Source organism: Symphalangus syndactylus, chromosome X (assembly GCF_028878055.3).
Source record: "Symphalangus syndactylus isolate Jambi chromosome X, NHGRI_mSymSyn1-v2.1_pri, whole genome shotgun sequence".
Classification (NCBI taxonomy): Eukaryota; Metazoa; Chordata; class Mammalia; order Primates; family Hylobatidae; genus Symphalangus; species Symphalangus syndactylus.
The window spans coordinates 23,798,143-23,820,491 of NC_072447.2; the positions used below are offsets into that span (position 1 = coordinate 23,798,143).

The 22,349-nt window shown below is 45.5% G+C and overlaps 1 protein-coding gene across 1 annotated transcript in view; it reads right to left on the reverse strand.

Moving 5' to 3' along the window:
* The window catches only part of GPR143 (G protein-coupled receptor 143), a 42,030-nt gene that overhangs the window by 4,064 nt on the left and 15,617 nt on the right, over positions 1–22,349 (reverse strand). The window contains exons 4-8 of the mRNA XM_055267902.2: positions 20,034–20,126; positions 17,198–17,307; positions 14,719–14,827; positions 12,510–12,627; positions 10,659–10,902 (exon numbers count right to left, since the gene is read on the reverse strand). Of these exons, the coding sequence (XP_055123877.1) occupies positions 10,659–10,902; positions 12,510–12,627; positions 14,719–14,827; positions 17,198–17,307; positions 20,034–20,126 (674 nt within the window). The remainder of the gene's footprint in view (positions 1–10,658; positions 10,903–12,509; positions 12,628–14,718; positions 14,828–17,197; positions 17,308–20,033; positions 20,127–22,349) is intronic.

Consider the following 22,349-nt stretch of genomic DNA (forward strand, 5'->3'; position numbering starts at 1 on the left):
AGGGAGCTGCCCCAGTTCAGCCTGCCTGTGCTCAGTTCGATGAGTGCTTTCCAGCAGCCTCGAATTTCCAAGGGTTTTCTCTGTTGGTCTTAAAGGTCTCTGTGAGCAGGGAACGTGCTGGCTGAGCAAGTCTCTGAGAAGGTAATTCAACCAGGCTGTTGGAAGATGTTGACTAATTCCCAATTGTTGCAAAATCTGTGAAGATCTAATGTCCCTGCAGGAAATGCATGTCCCAGTGACATGGTACCCAAGGGCCAACCCCCTTCCTCGTGGCTCCCTTTAATGAGCCTTGCAAGTCCAGGCAGGTTGTTTGGATTCTCTCAGCCCTATGCAGATCTGAGATTTGGACATACAGCCATGCATCACATAATAACCTTTTGGTCAACAACATTCCACATATATGACAGTGGTCCCATAAGATTAGAATACTGCATTTTTACTGTACCTTTTCTATATTTAGCCATGTTTATATATACAAGTATTACTGTGCTACAGTTGCCTACAGTATTCAGTGCAGTAACATGCCTTACAGGTTTGTAGCTTAGGAGCAAGAGGCTGTACCATCTAGCCCAGGTGTGTAGTTGGGTATACCCTCTAGGTTTGTTTAAGTGAACTCTATGGTGTTCACACAGCAATGAAATTGCCTAACATGCATTTCTCAGAATTTATCCTCATCGTTAAGTGATGCATGACTGTATATTGGATGTTCCTTGTGCCCTCAACTGCCTTTCTCAGATCCCCTGAAAACTTTGAAGTCCTAGAACTGAAACCCCAACCAGCAGGCACTGAGCATGAACCACAGAAAACATGACACCTGGCCCAACTCCACTTCGAGGTGTTAAACTTGATCTGGCCAGCTCAACAAAGTCCAAGGCCCTAGGGTATGTTCTCTTCCACACCCTCATAGCAACTACAGTTGATGAAGACACCAGGTGTTACTTTTAGGGAGAGGGGAAGGTAACAGCAGACCACTGAGGGGAAAGCTGATCTCCCAGAGCCCAAGCTGAGACTTCACCTGAGCTGGGTGGGTTTTGCAGAGGAGTGGAAGAATGTCCAATTCTTGGGCAGTGTCTCAGGGTGCTACTTGGAGAATAGGCTGCTGAAAAAATTCTGTGTATGCATGGTGCTAGGTAAGGGGCCTTGCCATTGGGAGGTGGCTGGTCTAACAGCTTACTAGAAAGTTTGCAAATTATGGAGGGGAAGAGAAGTCCAGGCTAACATGATGGCTTTTCAGAAGCAGTGAAAAGAAGCAGCCTTGAAAGGCAGCCACTGAGTGCCCCAAAGGCTCTTGTTTGAAGCATGACTCCTCCTGTTCCAGACAAGGGTCTGTCCCTCACAGGTACTCCTGCCTTCCCTAACGTCCTCCATATGCCCACATTTATCTCTACAGCTTACTTGTGGAAACAAGCCCCAACTGGTCCAAAGCACCGCACTCTCTCCCACTCACTTGTTGCTGTCAGTATTCGAATGAATCAACAGGGCTCCATTGAAACTATGAGAAGGTAACAGGCACGGGAAGGGGAAGGGCTGGGGCTTTGGGTGTTTGCTGTCTTGAAAGAAGTGCTCTGAGAGAATACTTTTATTTATATTTCAAAAGCTTTTTTTATTTTTTAAATTCCATATCCCAACAGGCCTCTGTTTTAGTAGGTTATTAAAATCCAGGTATACACACAGAAAAGGCTAAATAACATCTAAAGGACAATAGGGAGACAGAAATTGTGAGAAAAACAAGCGATTGTGAGAGATAAAAGATTATGAGGGAGGATGATTGTGGGAAATAATGAGAATTCTGGGGAAAATGAGGAATTACAGGAGACAAAGTGAATTTGGGAAAGTGAATTTGGGAAGAGATGGGAGCTATGGGGGAGAATGGAGAACTGTGGAAGAGAATGGGGAATTGTTAGCAATAAGAGGAATTTTGACAATCACAAGGAATTGGGAAACACAAAGAATTGTGTGAGACTTCACGTATTGTGGGAGACGCAAGGAATTATGGAAAATCAGAAACAGGAAATAGTGGGGGAATTGAGCGAGAACTGTGGAAAAGAAGGAATTGTGGGAGAGATAGAGAATTGTGGAACAGAACAGAAAGGAGTGGGGAAATTGGAATTCTGGGGAGAATTTGTGCCACAAAGGAAATTATTCTCCCCAGAATTCCAATTTCCCCACTCCTTTCTGTTCTGTTCCACAATTCTCTCTTTGTGAGGCACAAAGGAAATTTGGGTAAAGAGAATTTGTAGGAGAGACAAAATGCGATAGAGAAAGGAGAATCTTAGACTGGGCATCATGGCTCATGCCTGTAATCCCAGAACTTTGGCAGGCCAAGGCGGGCAGATCACTTGAGGTCAGGAATTCAAGACTAGCCTAGCCAAAATGGTGAAACCACATCTCTACGAAAAATACAAAAAAAGTAGCTGGAACTTAGGGACCCTGAGGCAAGAGAATTGCTTGAGCCCAGGAGGCAGAGGTTGCAGTGAGCTGAAATCATGCTACTGCACTCCAGCCTGGGCAACAGAGCAAGACTCTGTCTCAAAAAAAAAAAAAAAAAAAAAAAGAAGGAGAATCTTAGAAGAGAAACAGTGGAGATGTACAAGAATGATGGAGAAATATGGAAGATAATGGAAAAGTGTGGAAGGGAACAGAATCTGGAGGGAAAGCCAAGAATTATGGGAAGGGACAGACTCATGGGGAAAAAATGGTGGAAAACCAGGACTTACAAGAGAAAAAGGATTATGGGAAAGACAGGGTATTGTGGGAGAGAACAGAAAAATGTAGAAAAAAATAAGAATTTTAGTGAGAATGAGGCACTGTGGGACAGAAAGGGAATTTGGGGAGAGTCAGGGAAGTGTGAGGAATAAAAAAATCATGGGAGAAAATGGAATTATAGGAGAGAACAGAGATTTGTGAGAGAGAGCAGAGAACAGAGAATTGTGGGACAGAATAGGGAATTGTGCGCAATATAAGGAATTGTGGACAAAAGGAATTGTGGAAGGCAAGATATTGTGGAAAAGAGAACTGTGCCAGGCACAAAAGATTAATGGGAAAGACTAGAGAGTTATGGGAAAGTGATGAAATTGTGAGAAAGGTCAGGAATTGTGGAGGAGAATGTTGAATTTGGGGAGAGAAATTATGGCAGAAAATGAAAAATTATAAAAGAACTGCATGTGAGACAATTTAACAGAAAGTAGAATTATAGAAAAAGAGATTTGTGAATGATAAGAATAAAAAATTGTAGGAGAAATAGAGAATTTGTGGCAAAGACAAAGATTATTGGATAAATGGGGACTTATGAGAGAAACCGGGAACTGTGGGAGAGACCAGAGAACCGTGAGAAAGACAGAGATTGTGAGATGAACAGGGAATTATGGGAGGAAACAGAGGATTGTAGGAATGACCAAGACTGTGGGAGAAATAAGGAATTCTGGGAGAGCAGGGAATTGTGTGAAGGACAGCAATTGTGGAGAACAGAGTTGTGGGAGAAACAAAGAAGTATGGGAAAACAAGGCATTGTGAGAAAGACAGACTTGTAGGAAACATACAGGACTATGGGTGGGATAGAGAATTGTGGGAAAGAGCTGCAATTGTGGGAAAAGCAGGAAATGGAGGGAGAGAATACTGAATCTTGGGAGAAAAGGAATTATGGTACAGAATTTAGTTGTAGGAGAAATGGAATTACAGGGCAGAGAGAATATGGTATAGAGAGAATACAATTATAAAAGAAAGATTTCTGAAATAGAAGAATGGAGAATTGGCTGCGCACGGTGACTCACTCACACCTATAATCCCAGCACTTTGGGAAGCCAAAGTGGGCAGATCACTTGAGGTCAGGAGTTTGAAACTAGCCTGGCCAACATGGTGAAACCCCATCTCTACTAAAAATACAAAAATTAGCCAGGCATGGTGGCGTGCACCTGTAATCCCAGCTACTCCAGAGGCTGAGGCACAAGAATCACTTGAGCCCGAGAGGTGGAGGTTGCAGTGAGCCGAGATCGTGCCACTGCACTCAGCCTGGGCGACAGAGTGAATGAAACTCCATCTCAAAAAAAAGAATGGCAAATTCGGAGAGAAAGAAGAGATGTGGGAAAGAAGAAATTGTTAGAGAAATGTGGTACAGTGGGAGAAACAGGAAATTCCTGGAGAAAGACAAGGATTGTGGGAGACAAAAGGAATTATGGGAGACTCAAGATATTATGGGAGACACAAGGCATTATGGAAAATTCTGAAGCTTTATCGTGGGAGAAAAAAGGAATCGTGGGAAAGATGGGGATTGTGGGAGAAACAGGAAATTGCTGGAGAAAGGATTGTGGGAGACAAAAGGAGTTGTGGGAGATGCAAGGTATTATGGGAAATGCAAGGCATTATAGAAAATTGTGAAGCCGTATTGTGGGAGAAAAAAGGAATCATGGGAAAGATGGGGGTTGTGGGAAACTGAAGGTACAATGGGAGAAACACAGAATTGTGGGAAAGACAAGGCTTGTGGGAGATTCCAGGTATTATGGGAGATGCAAGGCATTTATGGAAAACCATGAAGCCATATTGTGGGAGAAAATGGTAATTGTGGGAAAGATGGGGATTGTGGGAGACTCAAGGTACTGTGTGAGAAACAGAATTGTGGGAAAGACAAGGTTTGTGGGAGATTCCAGGTATTATGCAAGATTCACGGCATTATGAAAAATTGTAAAAAGGGATTGTGGGAGAAACGAGCAATCATGGGAAAGATTGGGATTGTGGGGGACTCAAGGTATTGTGAGAAAGAGAACTGTGGAAAAAAGGATTATTGGGAAGAATGGGGAATTATGGGAAAGAGGAAGAATTGAGGGACAAGCAGGGAATTGTGGTAGAGAATGGAGACTTGTGGGAGAGAACAAATTAGAGTGGAGAATGGAGACTTGTGGGAGAGAACAAATTAGAGTGGAGAATGGAGAACTGTAGGAGAGACAGATTGTGGTAGAAAATAGATTATAGAAGAGGCCTGACGCGGTGGCTCATGCCTGTAATCCCAACACTTTGGGAGACCAAGGCAGGCAGATCACAAAGTCAGGAGTTCCAGACCAGCCTGGCCAACTTGGTGAAACCCCGTCTCTACTAAAAATACAAAAATTAGCTGGGCATGGTGGTGGGTGCCTGTAATCCCAGCTACTCAGGAGGCTGAGGCAGGAGAATCATTTGAACCCAGGAGGCGGAGGTTGTGGTGAGCTTAGATCACGCCATTACACTCCAGCCTGGGCAACAAGAGCAAAACTCTGTCTCAAAAAAAAAAAAAAAAAAAAGAAGAAAATAGATTATAGAAGAAAACAGATTTTCAAGAAAAAATAGAATGGAGAATTGTGGGAGAAAACAACTGTTAGGAGAATGTTATTGTGAGAGAAATAGGGAATTATGAGACAAAAAAGAATTGTGGGAGAGACGGGACTGTGGGGAAGAATGCCAAATTATGGGAGAGCCATGGAACTCTGGGAGAAATACAGAATTGGGGAAAATACAGGGTATTGTGGGAGATACACAGAATTGTGAGAGAGACAGAGAATTATGGTAGAGACAGAGAATTATGGGAGAAACGGAATTGTGGGAGAGTAAGGAGGATTGACGGTCAAACCAAGAATGGTGGGGTGGGTTTGGGGGAGATAAAAGGCATTGTGGGAGAGACAGCTACGCTCCTTTCTGGCCATGTTCCTGGGCTCTGAATGGGCCTCACCCCACCTGTGTGGGAACACAGCACCTGTGTTCTATCCTAACCAGGACCCCTCCACTCCCAACAAGCCCCAAGCCTCAGCCTCATCGCCTGGGCTTCTCCCCAGGATGATCCTTAAATCTTGCAAGTTTGTGTACTAGCACACTCGTCTTCCAGGAAAGAGCTATACTCCTGCTCCCACCAGAAATGCCCTGCTCTTAGTAGCCACATCCCTCCTGCCAGACTGCCCCTTCCCTCTCACCAGGCCCTACCCCAAAACACAGCCCCAGCCAGGCTCTATAAGCTCCACCCAGGCCCCACCCCTCCTGCCAGGCCATGTCCCCCTGGCTCGCTCCCTGGAGGGAAACCGGGAGGTACCAAGGGGCTGGGTCTCCTGAGAGCCAGCACAGGCCCAGGAGTTGGGTGCCTGCACATCTAGGGAGTCAAAAGCAGTTCAAGTGCACAATCCTCCCCTAATAATGACTCTCTTCAGGATTCTCCCAGATCCAAACCCCTCGACTTGATGAGCAGAGAGTGTTCAGCAAGGAGGCACAATGGTGACGGGACGTGGAACCGAGCTGCATCCAGCGGCTCTCCGCCTCCCTAAGCGGAGACACAGATCCCCTCAATGGAAACTGCTGCCACAATCACAAAACACGATGCATTACGTGTTTTCTCCCACGCCCATGCACTGGGCTGGTCCTACAAGCAAATTGCAGTGTCTCTCCACTTAAAAACCTTAACTGGCCTTTCACTGGCCACCGGATAAAGCCCAAATGCCTTAGCAGAATCTTTATAAACCCTTCACCACTTCTCCAGCTTCCCCCAACGCCTCCATACCACGTTGAGCCACAGCCGTCCCCAAACAAGACGCAGACTTCCTATGCTAACTCTCAACACCGCGTCTTCCTCATCTGGATTTTCTGTCTCCCCTTTGCCTATGCTCTTCTACCATCTGAGACCCGGCCCGCACATCACCTTCTCCAGGAACTCTCACCAGTGTTCCAAAACCATCTTAGTCCTGCATTGCCTGTGTTCCTTTAACCCTTCACAGGTTTTTAAAAAAAAAAAAATAGTATTGTCCTTACTTACTTGTGAGTTTCACAAATTATACTTCTCAGGAACACTCACCCATCCCTGCTAAAATGGTGTTGAACATTTGCTTAAGACAAAATTCAGTTAACTTGTGTGAAGTACCTAGTAAGTTCCAGACACCATGTCAGATACTTAATAAAGCTCCATGCCAGCCTATTTGTCTTGTAGTGAAACCCAAAGCAGTAGGGTCTGAAGGGTATGATGAACAAGTTGAGCTTTATATCCACGGTCTACATAGGGAGAAGCCCATGACTAAGTTTTTTCTGTATCGGCCATAGTAGTGACCAGGTGCAGCCAATAGGAAAGCGGCCCTGATAAGGGGTTTTCCTTGACTTTATGCATAGAAGTAGTATCCGATGCACACTTCACTTACCCAAATTCACCTCTACTTAGTGAGCGGCTGGGGAGGTATGGCAGGGAGAGTAGGTGAGGATTTACATAGTCCCAGGGATCCTGCTGCCTGCAAGCTGGTAAAGCTCTGGTAGGAAAATCTGAATGACACCTGCGTTTCCCCCACCACTGACAGAAGGGAAGCACATTCTGGGGTGACAGGCAAGTGGCCTCAGAGACATACCAACCAGGAAAGATTTAGAAGGGATCCTAAAATTGTCCCTAAACAATACAATGGTGATGAGAGCCAAAAGTCAAATGTGGAAATATTAAAAAATGTGAGGTGTCCTAGGCAGCAAATTAATTTCTGAATAAAAGCCTTTTTAATTCTTTTTAGATTAATGTATGCAAATTCCTGCATAGGGTTACCATACAAAATGGTGATGACTGCATGTTATGGGCAATTTTAAGATATTCAAAGGGTGACTAGATGTAAACTTATGACCCTAACCACCACCTCAGTAGCACCACCACTTTATACTTTTTTTAAAGAGATGGGGTCTCACTATGTTGCCCAGTCTGGACTCCAACTCCTGGCCTCAAACGATCCTCCTTCCTCAGCCTCCTGAGTAGCTGGGGATGCAGGTTCATACTACCAGGCCAGGCCACTTTATACTTTTGCAGATGTTTGTTGTTAATTTTGAAAACTCACTCTATGCTTCAAGCTCTGTCCTCAAAAACCCTGACAGATGTTACCTAATAATATGTCACTTGGAGTTCTAAATCGGCAGCTGCCATTTTTACAGGAATTCTTCCCACAATAAAACAATACTGACTGTATTTCTCAGTTTTCTCAAAGGCTTTCCTGTTGTTCTTTCCTTTTCCTTCAGTGTTTTCTCCAAGTGGTATTTCCATTGATTGTTCTATTGTTAGAATAGAATGATTTTTTTAAGTATTTTAATTTTCTCCAATAGACTGTGAGATCCTTGAGGGCCAGGTTTACACATCTCCAGTATCTCCACCCCACTCAGCTCCTAGTACAGAGCCTGGTAGAGTTTTGGGCAGTCATAAGTAGTTATTAACAGAATAAGAGTGAGCCAGGTGCAGTGGCTCAGGCCTATAATCCTAGCACTTTGGGAGGCCAAGGTGGGAGGATCATTTACAGGAGTTTAAGACCAACCTGGGCAACATAGGGAGACCTCAGCTCTACAAAATAAATTTTAAAAACACACACACGAAACCAAAGAAAATTAGCAGGGTGTGTTGGTACCTGCCTGTTGTCCTAGCTACTCAGGAGGCTGAGGTGGAAAGATTGCTTGAGCCCAGGAGATCAAGGCTGCAGTGAGCCATGTTCATTCCACTGCACTTCAGCCTGGACAACAGAGTGAGACCCTGTCTCAAAAATAAATAAATAAAAGAATAGGTGTATCCATACAACGAAATATTATCAATCCATAAAAAGAATGAAGTTCTGACACCTGCTACAACATGGGCGAATCTAGAAAACACTATCCGAAGTAAAAGAAACCAGACACAACAGGACAAATATTACACAATGCTCTTTCTATGTAAGGTCTGGAACAGCAAAGCCATAGAGACAGAAAGGAGATTCATGATTGCCAGGGGCTGGGGAGAAGAGAAGGGAAATGACTCCCTGGGGGTACAGGGTTTCTTTCTGCAATGATGAACATGTTCTGACGTAGATAGTGGTGACGTGTGCACAACCACTGAAATGTGCCATTTAAAGGGGTGAACTTTATGGTATGTTAATTATATCTCAAATTTTTAAAAAAGCCAAGGGGCCAGGTGCAGTGGCTCAAGCCTATTATCCCAGCACTTTGGGAGGCTGATGCAGGAGGACAACTTGAGACTAGCCTGGGCAACGTAATGGGACCTCATGTCTCCACAAACTAAAAAATAAAATAAGCTAGGGATGGTGGTGTGCACCTGTAGTCCCAGCTACTCAGGAGGCTCAGGTGGGAGGATCGCTTGAGCCCAGGAGGTGGAGGCTGCAGTGAGACATGTTCCTTCCGCTACACTCTAGCCTGGGTGACAGAGGGAGACCCTGTCTCAAAAAACAAAAACAGGGAGCCCTTGCAGAGAGCAGCCTCCAGGGATGGCTGCCCTGCTTATTTTTCTATTGGATCTGTATTTGCTTTTTCTAAAACCTCTATGTGAAAACATCCAACCTTTGAGCAGCAGATCTATGCAACAGCTTGCCGGAGGGAGTGGAGGTAAGGAAATGCTGATGGATTTTGTTTGGTGGTAGTGATTGGGGTGGAGTGCAGGGGACTTCTACTGTTATTTCCAGTGTTTTATTTGACTGTCAAATATCTGCTTAGCCACTTTAAAACACCAGGATGGGAATGCAAAGCCAAATAATTCAAGATAACATTTTTTGCTTCATTCCCCAGATGGTATCAGTAACTCTACAGACTAACAGCAGTTCCAGCTGGTGGGTCCCTCATGCTTCGTGAACTATTTGTACCAGATGGAAAGTCTGTAAATAAATCTTCTCTCTGTGTCTTTTAGCTTCAGCCAGAACTATCTCTTTCTATTCATGTCTCCCAATTTCAACCAGACAGTACTGTATCATGGAATCAATTCATCAGTTCATCACCATATTTTTTGGTCTTCAAAGTAAACCAAGCTTGTCACCTGAAAGTGAACCTTCCTTCAATGTATCTGTTTGGTTTTGTTTTTGTTTTGTTTTTTAGACGGGGTTTCACTCTTGTTGCCCCAGCTGGAGTGCAATGGCGCGATCTCAGCTCACTGCAACCTCCTCCTCCCAGGTTCAAGTGATTCTCCTGCCTCAGCCTCCCAAGCAGCTGTGATTACAGGTATGTACCACCATGCCAGCTAATTTTGTATTTTTAGTAGAGACGGGGTTTCACCATGTTGGTCAGGCTGGTCTCGAATTCCTGACCTCAGGTGATCCACCCATCTTGGCCTCCCAAACCTGCTGGGATTACAGGCATGAGCCACCACACCCAGCTATTTTTGGATTTTTAGTAGAGATGGAGTTTTGCCATGTTGGTCAAGCTTGTCTCTAACTCCTGACCTCAAGTGATCCACCTGCCTTGGCCTCCCTTCAACATATTTGAATAGTAGGAATGGAAAAGAAAACGGAACTCCTTAAGCCATTTCCAAACATCTTTCTGCATATTATTTTTCTTACTCCAAATTTCAACATTATTTTGGTACACCCCATCATGGGATTGTGTGATGTTTGTCTTTGGTTTTGTGTTTGTGTGCATTTAGCTCAGACAACATCTGGAAAAAAATCACATTTTTAGATCCAAGCCTAATTATTCTGAGACATTGGTTGTGAACTGGGGGCCACTGTGGCCCCCCAGGAGACATTTGTCAATGTCTGGAAAGAGTTTTGGTTGTCACAATTGGGGGGGGGAGGTGCAACTGGCAGCTAGTGAGTCCACCTGAAGGGTGCTGCTAAACACCCCACCATGCACAGGACAGCCCCTGCGACAAAGAATCCTCTAAGGCTTTCCAAGGGGAGCCCTGGGACCCCGAAGTCTACCTGCTGTGGCAGACAGGGCATTACCTTCAGATAGCATGCTCAGGGCTTCGTCAGAAGTCTGCCCACCCACTTGAGCCACCTTCCTGGAAGCAGGGTTTTCATGGGGCACCCGGGAGTCCAGTGGGGATGGGTGAGCCCCCTCAGCAGCCGAGGCGGTCAGTGATTCCCACTGGATCTCCTTCCTGGGAGACTGAAAACCCAGGCTGCATCCTGTCCAGCCGTAGAAGGCCAAAGACAAGAGAAATCCCTGGGCTGGATTCAGGATTCCCTGGAGAGAGGACAGAAAAACACATGGCAGTCAGTGCAGCATAGCAGAAGTCAGAGTCCTGGGCTGTCACAGAGTGACACACTCCCCTCAGGATGCCCACAGGGCTGGGCTCGCTTGGAAGTGACCATGGGTTGGCTGGTGGCTGGTTGACTGGTTGGTGGGTTGGTCTGGGGCAAGATGAAGATTGGCCACAGTAGGTACTGTACCTTCAAGGGTGCCTGAAAGTAGAGGGGGGTGGGGAGAGGAGGGGGCGGGGAGGAGCTGGAGTAGAGAAGGGAAGAGAGGGGACAGAGGACGAGAGAGAGCAGGGAAGACAGGAGAAGGAGAAAGTGGGAGGGGAGGGTGGGGGAGGAGAAGAGGACAGAAGTGGGAGAAGGGGAGAGGGAGCGCTGTAGCACAGGAACTGAACAGCCAGCTCCTCCTGCAGCCTGGGGGCCTCTATTCTCCCCAGTTTGCCACCCTGTGCTGCCAAGGGAGCACTTGATGTAATAAAGGTTCCTGAGGCTCAGACGGAGTCTGGGAAACATCCCTCCACTCGTGTGTGCTGAGGACACATAAAATTCACCAGAGGAAGCCAGCCAAGCTCCAAACCACGTACAGGGAGGGAAGGGCTGGTGCTGGTTCCATCTGAAAGTCTTTGTGAATGAGACTTTCCCCATTTCAAAAGCAATATAAATATGGATTCTGTATAGTACAATATGCACCTCCCTGCCAACAACACGTGTGCATTTCTTCTTATAAAGGTGAGAGAATGACAGCGCTGGGGCAACCTGCCCATGGGGCTTCTACCCCATCATTCTCTTCATGTATGTCCATCCAATATGTGTATTTTTTTCTGTTTCATTTCTTTTGTTTTTTCATTGTTTCCCCGTTGAAAAAAAGATAAACATGTTTTTCTGTAGTTGTAATTGGTATAATTGTATTCCCAGTTAATACCAGAGATTTCATAATCATCGTTTTTAATGTCTGAGTAATATTCCATCAAGATGAAAGACCATAATTTACTTAACCATTTCTTTCTTTCTTTTTTTTTTTTTTTGGAAATCTGGGTTGCCTATAATGCTTTACGATTATGAAGGATAATGCTACCAGGAATACCTTCATCTGTGTGGCTTTTTCATGGTCTGAAACATTCCTTCAAGATCCATGCTCTGATATTGTGAGACTGCCAGGAGCTTTGATACACTGCACCAAACTGTTTGACCAGAGTTGAAGCATTTAATAAGGATCCCAGCAACAAACAAAACAGCCAGCTAGCACACTAGGGCCAGGAGCCTATTTAACTCATCCTGTATTTAAATATAATATATTGTACTTCTGACTGCTCCTTTTTCTTCTGATTTTTTTCAAACAGAAAATGTTAAATCTAGATAATTAAAAAAGAGATGGGGTCTCCCTACATTGCCCAGGGTGGTGGCATACACCTGTAGTCCCAGTTACTCAGGAGGCTAAGACAGAGGATTGCTTGAGCCCAGGAGTTTGAGGCTGCAGTGAGCTATGATCATGCCACTGCTTTCCAGCCTGGGTGACAGAGTGAGACCTTGTCTCTAAAACAAATTAATTAATTCAATAATTAACTAATTAAAATAAAATACAGATTGACCTACCATAATAAACCATGTGGTCTTGGCTGCAGTTCTGACAGGTTTCAAAGAACCTCCATTGATATCTGTTTGCATCTCAAGATAGAATAAAAGGCTTTCATTGATGATATTCGACAACCAACTGTTAGAAAGAAAATGGCAGCAGGTAAAGAGAACATGCAATGAAACTCGTTTTTAAATGCTGGAGAGTCAGAGAAGAATTTCTACCAAGACCTAAAAGTACTAACTCTCGGTACAGACATGGCCACTTCTGCAGTAAGAAACTAAGAGGGCCAGGTGCGACGGCTCCCTCCTGTAATCCCAGCACTTTGGGAGGCTGAGGCAGGAGGATTGCTTGAGCCCAGGAGTCCAAGACCAGCCTGGGCAACACAGCGAAACTTGTCTTTACTAAAAATAAAAAATAAAAAAAAATTAACCAGGTGTGGTGGTGCCCACCTGTAGTCCCAGCTACTTGGGAGGCTGGGGTGGGAGGATCGCTTTGAGCCCAGGAAATCGAGCCTGCAGTGAGCTATGAATGTGCCACTGCACTCCAGCCTGGGGGACAAAGTGAGACCCTGTCTCAAAAGAAAAAGAAAAGAAATGAAACTAAGAGGAACCAGCACACTAAAAATTTAAAAAATATAATTTGTTTTCTCAGTCTAAAGCACAGATCAGCAAATCCTTCCAATAGTAACACTCAACACCACATCAGGATGTAAGGTTCTAGCACTGTATCAAATAACCCAGAATTCATTTTTTTTTGAAGAGCAATGTACAGTTTTCATGGAGATCAAAACAATTTTTTCTTGACATTTTATAATAGCATTTTTCAATGTTATTTTAGGTGGCTCAGTGAAATATGAAATGTTGAACTGAGTGTATTTTTAGTAGGAGATGACTTATATATCTCCAAGAAAGGTGTCCAAACAAAGCTCATATCAGGTGAATTATTATTACTATTATTTTTTAGAGACAAGGTCTTGCTCTGTCACACAGGCTGGAGTGCAGTGGCATGATCATAGCTCACTGTAGCCTCGAACTCCTAGGCTCAAGTGATCCTCCTGTCTCAGCCTCCCGAGTAGCTGAGACTATAGGCATGTGCCACCATTCCTGGCTAATTGTTGTTGTTGTATTGCCCAGGATGGTTTTGAACTCCTGACCTCAAGAAATACTCCTGCCTCCAACTACCAAAGTGTGAGCTACCACGACCAACGCAGGTGAATTTTTAACATCATAAGTACTTGCCCTGTCCTGCAAGGTACTGATTCACCACAGTGCAGCATGTTCTGATTCCAGTTTTATTTTTTGCATTGGTTACAGGACTGTTTTCAAAGTATCCACCTGAAAGGTTTCGACAGGATACCAGTGGTGGGGAAAAATGAGGAGAGACAAAGTGCTCAGGCCGTTCTCCAACCTTCTTGACCAAAGACATGCCCTTGCCCCTCTGTCAGGCACAGGAATTCTGGTGTCAGGAGTGAGGCAAATGGGTGAGTTTATAAAGCATGACCAGCTGAGTGTGGTGGCTCACACCTGTAATCCCAGTACTTTGGGAGGCGGAGGCGGGTGGATCACTTGAGGTCAGGAGTTTGAGACCAGCCTGGCCAATATGGTAAAACCTCAACTCTACTAAAAATACAAAAATGAGCTGGGTGTGATGGCACACACCTGTAATCCCAGCTACTCAGGAGGCTGAGGCAGAAGAATCACTTGAACCTGAGAGGCGGAAGTTGCAGCGAGCTGAGATCGTGCCGTTGCACTCCAGCCTGGGTGACAGAGTGAGACTCCTTGGGAGGCTGAGGTGAGAAGATCACTTGAGCCCTAAAGATCAAGGTTGCAGTGAGCTGTGAGCCACTGCACTCCAGCCTGGGTGACAAAGAAAGACCCTGTCTCAGAAAAAAAAAAAAAAAAAAAAGCATACACAACCCCTTTGTTTTGGTTAACCCCAGCAATGCACATGGTTGGGACATTTCAAAACTAAACTTGGGTGTTTGTTTCCTAAGGGCTTTATATATAATTTGAGTAGATTTGAATGTTTTTCCAGAAATTCATGAATTTTGGACTTACTCCCCTGTCCTCTGTACCTTTCCTCAAAGGGTACCTAGCACAGTCTCAAAGATTTCCTTCCCAAAGGCTCTTCCCTTTGGAACTTCTGGTCACACATGCAACATGGCAAGTTGTTTCCATAGCCCTTCCCACTGGCAATAAAAATACACATATATAGAAGAAAGGTTACCAAATAATTAAAACCAGCATGATTTTGAAAAATCGGATCTTGATCACAGCTCCCATCCTTCTCTCGTTCTCCGTGTAAATGCCTTGTCTTCCTTTAAGTAAAGAGGCCACTGTGAAGAACAGAAGGAACTATGTATGGTGTCCATTACTCATGTTTACGGAGTGACAGAGAAGGCAATGGAAGCAGGTGTGAGCCCACGAGCAAGGCTAGAGGGGCAGGAAGCAAAGCAAGTCACTGACATTCATTCCTCACAACCTCCAGGTTGGAGTCCTCATAGATCCTAAGGAATATACATATTTTTAAACTTCTGCTTTGAAATAATTTTAGATTTACATAAAAGTTGCAAAGATGGCACAGACAGTCCCTGTATACCCCTACCCTTTACCCAGATTTCCCTCAATGTAAGCATCTTATGCAACCATGGGGATGTTCTTCACAACTATGAAATTAACACAGGTACATTACTATGAACTAAACTCCCAATTTTGGCTGGGTGCAGTGGCTCATACCTGTAATCTCAGCACTTTGGAGGCCAAGGTGAGTGGATCATTTGAGGTCAGGAGTTCGAGACCAGCCTGGCCAACATGGTGAAACTCTTTCTTTACTAAAAATACAACAATTATCCGGGCATGGTGGTGCACGCCTGTAATCCCAGCTATCCGGGAGGCTGGTGCACGAGAATCCCTTGGACTCGGGAGGTAGAGATTGCAGTGAGGCAAGATCACTGCACTCCAGCCTGGGTGACAGAGCAAGACTCCATCTCAAAATAAATACATAAATAAATTCCCAATTTTATTTGAATGTTCCTAGTTCATAAACTATATTTTTAAAAGCTCATTTTCTCTGTTATAAAAATAGAGGTGCAGTGGCTGACACCTGTAATCCTAGCACTTTGGGAGGCTGAGGTAGGTGGATCACCTGAGGTCAGGAGTTCAAGGCCAGCCTGTCCAACATGGTGAAACCCCATCTCTACTAAAAATACAAAAATTAGCTGGGTGTGGTGGCAGGTGCATATAATCCCAGCTACTCAGGAGGCTGAGGCAGGAGAATCACTTGACCCTGGGAGGCAGAGGTTTCAGTCAGCCGAGATCACGTCAATTCACTCTAGCCTGGGCAAAAGAGTGAAACTCCATCTCAAAAAAAAAATAAAAATAGTGCACACTTGTTAAAATATTGAAAAAAATTTAATTTCTTCTTATAGACAAGTTAGAAAATATTTAAAAGTTTAGAGAAGTATGAATGACCCATGGTCCCTCCACCCAGAGATAACCACTGTTAACATCTTAGTGTATTTCTTTTCAGTCTTTTTTCTATAAGTCATTTCCATCAGCTCAAATCACTATTTTTGATGAGATTTTGTTTTAAAATGCTATATTTAACATACTATATTTAAATGTAGATATGTGCCAGGCGTGGTGGCTCACGCCTGTAATCCCAGCACTTTGGGAGGCCAAGGTGGGTGGATCACCCGAGGTCAGGAGTTCAAGACCAGCCTGACCAACATGGCGAAACCCCGTCTCTACTAAAAATACAAAAAAATTAGCCGGGCATGGTGGCGCTCGCCTGTAGTCCCAGCTACTAAGGAGGCTGAGGCACGAGAATCACTTGAACATGGGCGGCAGAGGTTGCAGTGAGCCGAGATCACGCCACTGCACTCCAGCCTGGGGTGACAGAGCAAGACTCCATCTCAATAAAAAGGAAACAAAAAGTGTAGATATGAAGAGAATGGTCTGAAGAATCACAATAATTTCCTATTACCAATGATAGAGTACTCTCAACAATGTTTTTAAAAAGTTCAACAATCAACAGGTGATCTTCAAAGGACCTCTCAGTTAAGGCAAATTTCCTTATTCCCATTCTCCCCTTGAGAGATCTCTGGCAGCCTGAGGAGGTGGGAGGCTCATTCCAGGACCCACTTCCTTGAGGGCAAAGTAGGGGCTGGACTGCAGGTCTCCAGCCCCAGCCTAGAAGTCTTTCCCAGACATGTTGTCAACGACTTCATTCCTCTTATCCTTTTCGAACCATTGACCTCGACTCATTTCCTGTGCTCCACTTCCTGTTTCCTGCCCATCTGAGAAAAAACATCAGCCAAGTGCATTATGGGACTGGAGCCACCTCAGTACAGACTCAGTCCCTTCCCCCTCCCTTCTCTTCTCCTTCTGTTCCTCTCACACCTCCACAGTCGTCCAAGGGCACTCCTGCAGCCGACCCAGGAGAAGCCCAGTACAGAAGTGAAAAGTCAACTACTCCTGGCACTGAGCTAACAAATGATGGCACAGAACTTGTGCGGGCAGAGGCCTGCACATTTTCATTTATTGAACCTGCTTACTTTCTGCAGCTGTGTTCTGCTGATGTCTCTGGAGGATGATAAATGAGGTCCACTGTCCTGCAGAATTCCAGGACATGTGTCACTGACTGAGCCCGAGGCATGGGGCTGCTCCCAGTGGCCGGGTACCCAGAGAGCTTCCCTAGTATTTACCTGCAGTCACTGTCTTTTGGAACAGGATGGGGTTCGCCACGAGAACCAGCAGCAGGGGCAGGTACATGGTGACATAGTGGGGGATGGCGTGGTCCAGGCCCCGCTCACACCTGAGAGAGGAAAACCAAAGTCATTCTTCTCAAAAGCAAAGCTTTGGCTAAAAGACATCTACTTATCTGGAAGTCAAGATAAGAGGATGAGAACAAAAAGGGAAATGCATAAATCTGCTTCTGACTGCCCAAAGGAAATGTGAGTCATTTCTTATGTCTGGAACAAGCCATAAATTACAGGAGAGTAAGAGAGATCAACCATGTTTCTGTCTCAGAAATGGGAGGACCCCTAAGGCATTCCACTGGAGGAAGCTTTTAAAGGTTCCTGCTGGGAAAAGATCGGAAAGAAAAACACCCTGGGATGGGGGATTCCCTGCAATGGATCTCAAGGAAAAAAACGCAATTCAAGTAGAGACAAAGGCACTCCATTAAATAGTGAGGTTTTGAGTACTTACTACATGGTTTTGGGCAATAACATGAATAAAATCTAGCCCCTGGGCTTGAACAACTCAAAATATGCCAGCTGCATATTTCAGAGGAAATGTGTTCTCATGGTTATGGATAACAATAGTTTCAGAGGTTCTTGTCAGAGAAAAAGACAAAGATTTCTTTTTTTTTTTTTTTTTTTTTTTTGAGATGGAGTCTCGCTCTGTCGCCCAGGCTGGAGTGCAGTGGTGCAATCTCGGCTCACTGCAAGCTCCGCCTTCCGGGTTCACGCCATTCTCCTGCCTCAGCCTCTCCGAGTAGCTGGGACTACAGGCGCCCGCCACCACGCCCGGCTAATTTTTTTGTATTTTTAGTAGAGACGGGGTTTCACCGTGGTCTCGATCTCCTGATCTCGTGATCCGCCCACCTCGGCCTCCCAAAGTGCTGGGATTACAAGCGTGAGCCACCGCGCCCGGCCAAGGACAAAGATTTCTACTGAGGGTCATAGGAGTCACTGGTCACCACAGAATGTGCTGGAGGGCCTCACAAACATATGTTACCAAGGTAACAACTCTCAGCTGCGAAATGCTTAATGTAGGCGAGAAGCAAAATGGCACAGAGGAAGAGGAAACTGAAGGCAAATGGGAGGGAGGTCTGCTCCAGCTCAGCCAAAGAGGGAGGCGGAAAAGGGGCTAACCAAACAGCCTCATGGCCACGGAAGGGGGAATGACAAAAAATAAATTAAACACCCATAATATTGACAGAGTTGTCAAACCAGAGGGGAAAGTGGAAGAAAATGTAAAAAAAAAAAAAAAAAAAAAAATCAGGTGGGAAAAATGCAATACCCATCTCCTCTTGCCATAGGAAGAATTACTATACCACCTCTCAACGCTGCCACTTTGTTTTAACAGGCGGTTTTATCTTTAGCTGTAGAGGCTAAAATTCAATCTTGAAAGGCTTGAAAGGAGAAAGAGAAACAAGAGGAGAAAGAGAAGTGATTCCGATGCAAAGACAGAAAGGAAATGACAAATAAGAGAGTGAGACTGTGAGCATGAAGAATGCCGAGTGCCCTGGGTCAGGCGTTGTGAAAATGAAGAGATGATTAAGGATAAGATGCTTAAAAGGAGCAGCTCCTAAACGCCCTGGGAGTACCTCAAGGCTCCCTGTGCGCCCTGCAGCAATGGCACCCTCAGACTCAGATGCAACTTTGCCAGGAGTCTCCAGGGTCCCACAGGCGAGGGAGAGCCACAGAAACTCTCTTTCCAACTAAGTGCATTCCGTTATAACAGCTGCTGACACTGCATCTGTCCTTTTAAAGTTCCCCAGTAAAGCAGACTGTATGGATGGATCTACACAGAGCTCCCTACTTGTATTCATGGTTGACAAGGCAACACCAATTTGGAGACATCCTCACTGAGTAGCTGCAAGAAGCGAGAAAAGAGGGAGATAAATTATCTACACCAATTTTTTTCTGTAGATTTTTTTTCTGTAAAGGAACAGATAGTAAATATTTTCAGCTTCATGGGCCACACTGTGGTCTCTGAGGCAACTACTCAACTCTGATGTTGTCATGCAAAAGCAGTCAGACAGTACATAAAGAAATGAGTGTGACTATATTCCAATAAAACTTTATTTACAAAAACGGAAGAAGGCCGGATTTGTCCTGGGGGCTACACTGTGTTGATCCCTGGTATAAAAATCACAGACAAAGACACTGTCCACTTCTGTTTTCCAGTTTTCCATTGGAAGTTAGAGTATATATATCCTTGGAAAGACCTTGGCTTTGCAGCTGAGGGTTGCATGGACAGGAATGTAAACTTGAGGAAATGCCTGAGACAGTTCCAGCGGCCACATCTCCCTCTGTGTGGAGGATGGAAGAGAAGTGAGAAAGCGTAGGAAGCAAAGCTAGAGAATAAGCTCTGCCCAGGGATCCTTATGGCCTCTTCCACATGACCCTACACTCATTCCTAGAATGTTAAGCTCACCTGCTCATCCAGAGGAAGCTTGAAGACCAAATACTTAAAAGTGGGCATGAGAAAACTGTACCAGTACAGGGGCTGGGAATACACCTTACGTGGAGGGGAATATGTGGAAAGCTTTGCGTGCATGCTTGTGTGCATGGGCGCCTATGCACACAAACGAGAAAGGCAGAGCCAGGGAGAATGACTCCAGGGTCATTCTCCAAGCTACTGTAGTCAGCCCTCTGGGGCTGGGCCATGAGCATGGCCTCATGTGGCCCTGAGACAACGGCCTAACCGCGAAGGCGCCCACTCTGTGGGTCGGGGCTCATGTATTCCCTGCAAGACAACACATGATGAGACAAGGATGGGGCTGCCTGGGGCGCTGGAGTCCCAACTTACCTGGACACGGAAGGGTAGTAGAGCATGGCGGCTCCCTCCACACAGAGCAGGGTGGCCAGGCCCCACGCCATGATGTGATACAGCAGGATGGTGCTAGGGAACAAGCACAACAGCAGCCACAGCTCAGTGGGGCACAGAGGCCTGCCTGGAACTGCCAGGCCAACTCCTGCGCTCTGGAAAGGTCACGAAAATGTACACAGAGGAAAGCCCCTCGGCAAAGAGTTTCCTCATGCTGCTGAGGTTGATTGGTTGTTTTCCATTGAGGTGAAACTCACATCACGTAAAATTAACTATTTTAAAGTGAGCAATAAAGTGGCATTTAGTACATTCACAATGCTCTGCAGCCATCACCACTGTCTCCTTCCAAAATGTTTTCATCATTCCAAAAGGAGACCTCATATCTATTAATTGGTGATACGGTTAGGCTTTGTGTCTCCACCGGAATCTCATCTTGAATTGTAATCTCCAAAATCCCAAGGGAGAGAACAAGTTGCACTAATCATTGTTGGATGGAAATCAGTTGGTTAGGTGATTGGAGGATGGAAATGACCAGGTGGAGGTGATTGAATCATGGGGGCGGTTCCCCCATGCTGTTCTCGTGATAGTGAGTGAGTTCTCACGAGATCTGATGCTTTTATAAGGGGATTTCCCTCCCCCACCTCACCCCCAATCGCTCGGCTGCCTTGTGAAGGAGGTGTCCTGCTTCCCCTTGGCCTTCTGCCACGATTGTAAGTTTCCTGAGACCTCCCCAGCCATGGTGAACTGTGAGTCAATTTAAACCTTAAACCTCTTTCCTTTATAAATTACTCAGTCTCAGGCAGTTCTTCATAGCAGTGTGAGAACAGACTAATATAAATGGTCACTCCCCTTTGCCCATCCCCCAGCCCCTAGCAACCACTAATCTAGTTTCTGTCTCTGTGGACTTGCATGTTCTGGATATTTCATGTAAATGGAAATATATGCTACGTGGCCTTTTGCACCTGACTTCTTCACTCAGCATAATGCTTTCCAGGTTCACTGACATTGTAGCACGGATCAGTTCTTCATTCCTTTGTTTCTTTTAATATTCTGTTGAGGCAGTATCTCGCTATGTTGCCCAAGCTGGTCTTGAACTCCTGATCTCAAGCAATCCTCCCACCTTGGCCTCCCAAATTGCTGGGATTATAGGCATGAGCCACTGTGCCCCTTTCTTTCCTCTTTTTGTAGGGGTTGGGGGTCAGGGTCTTGCTCTGTCATTCAGGCTGGAGTGCAGTGGTGCAATCTCGGCTCACTGCAACTGTCTCCTGAGCTCAAGCAATCCTCCCACCTCGACCTCCTGAGTAGCTGGGACCACAGGCACACGCCATCATGCCCAGCTATTTCTTTGTATTTTTTGTGGAGATGAGGTTATGCCATGTTGCCAGGCTGCTGTTGAATTCCTCAGCTCAAGTGATCCCCCTGCCTCGGCCTCCCAAAGTGCTGGGATTACAGGCGTGAGCCATAGCGGCGGCCCTTTCTTCCCTTTTTCTGACTGAATGCCATTCCATTGTATACATGGGCCAAGATTCACCCATCAATGGACATTTAGGTTGTTTCCACTGTTTGTCTACTGTGAGTAGCGCTGCTATGAACATGTGTTATGTACCAGTATTTGTTTGAGTTCCTGTTTTGCTTTGAGTTAGTCTCTGTGGCCCAGGCTGGAGTCCAGTGGTGCAATCATAGTTCACTGCAGCCTCCAATTCCTAGGCGTAAGCAATCCTCCCACCTCAGCCTCCCAGGTAGCTGGGACCACAGGCATGCACCACCATGCCCAGCTAATTTTTGAATTTTTTTTTTGTAGAGATGGGTCTTACTATGTTGGCCAGGCTGGTCTCAAACTCCTGGCCTCAAGCGATCCTGCCACCTTGGCCTCCCAAAGTGCTGGGATTACGGGCATGAGCCACTGCACCTGGCTGGGTTCCTGTTTTCAGTTCTTTGGGATGTATACATGGGAGTGGAGTTGCTGGGTCAGATGGTATTTTTTTTTTTTTTTTTTTTTTCAAGATGGAGTCTCGCTCTGTCACCCAGGCTGGAGTGCAGTGGTGCAATCTCGGCTCACTGCAACCTCCACAGGTTCAAGCAATTCTCTTGCCTCAGCCTCCCGAGTAGTTGGGATTACAGGTGCCCACCACCAACCCGGCTAATTTTTGTATTTTTACTAGAGACAGCGTTTCACCATGTTGGCCAGGCTGGTCTTAAACTCCTGACCTCAAGTGATCCACCTGCCTTGGCCTCCCAAAGGGAGGGATTGCAGGCGTGAGCCGCCGCGCCCAGCCATACATTTCTGCTGTTTATAAG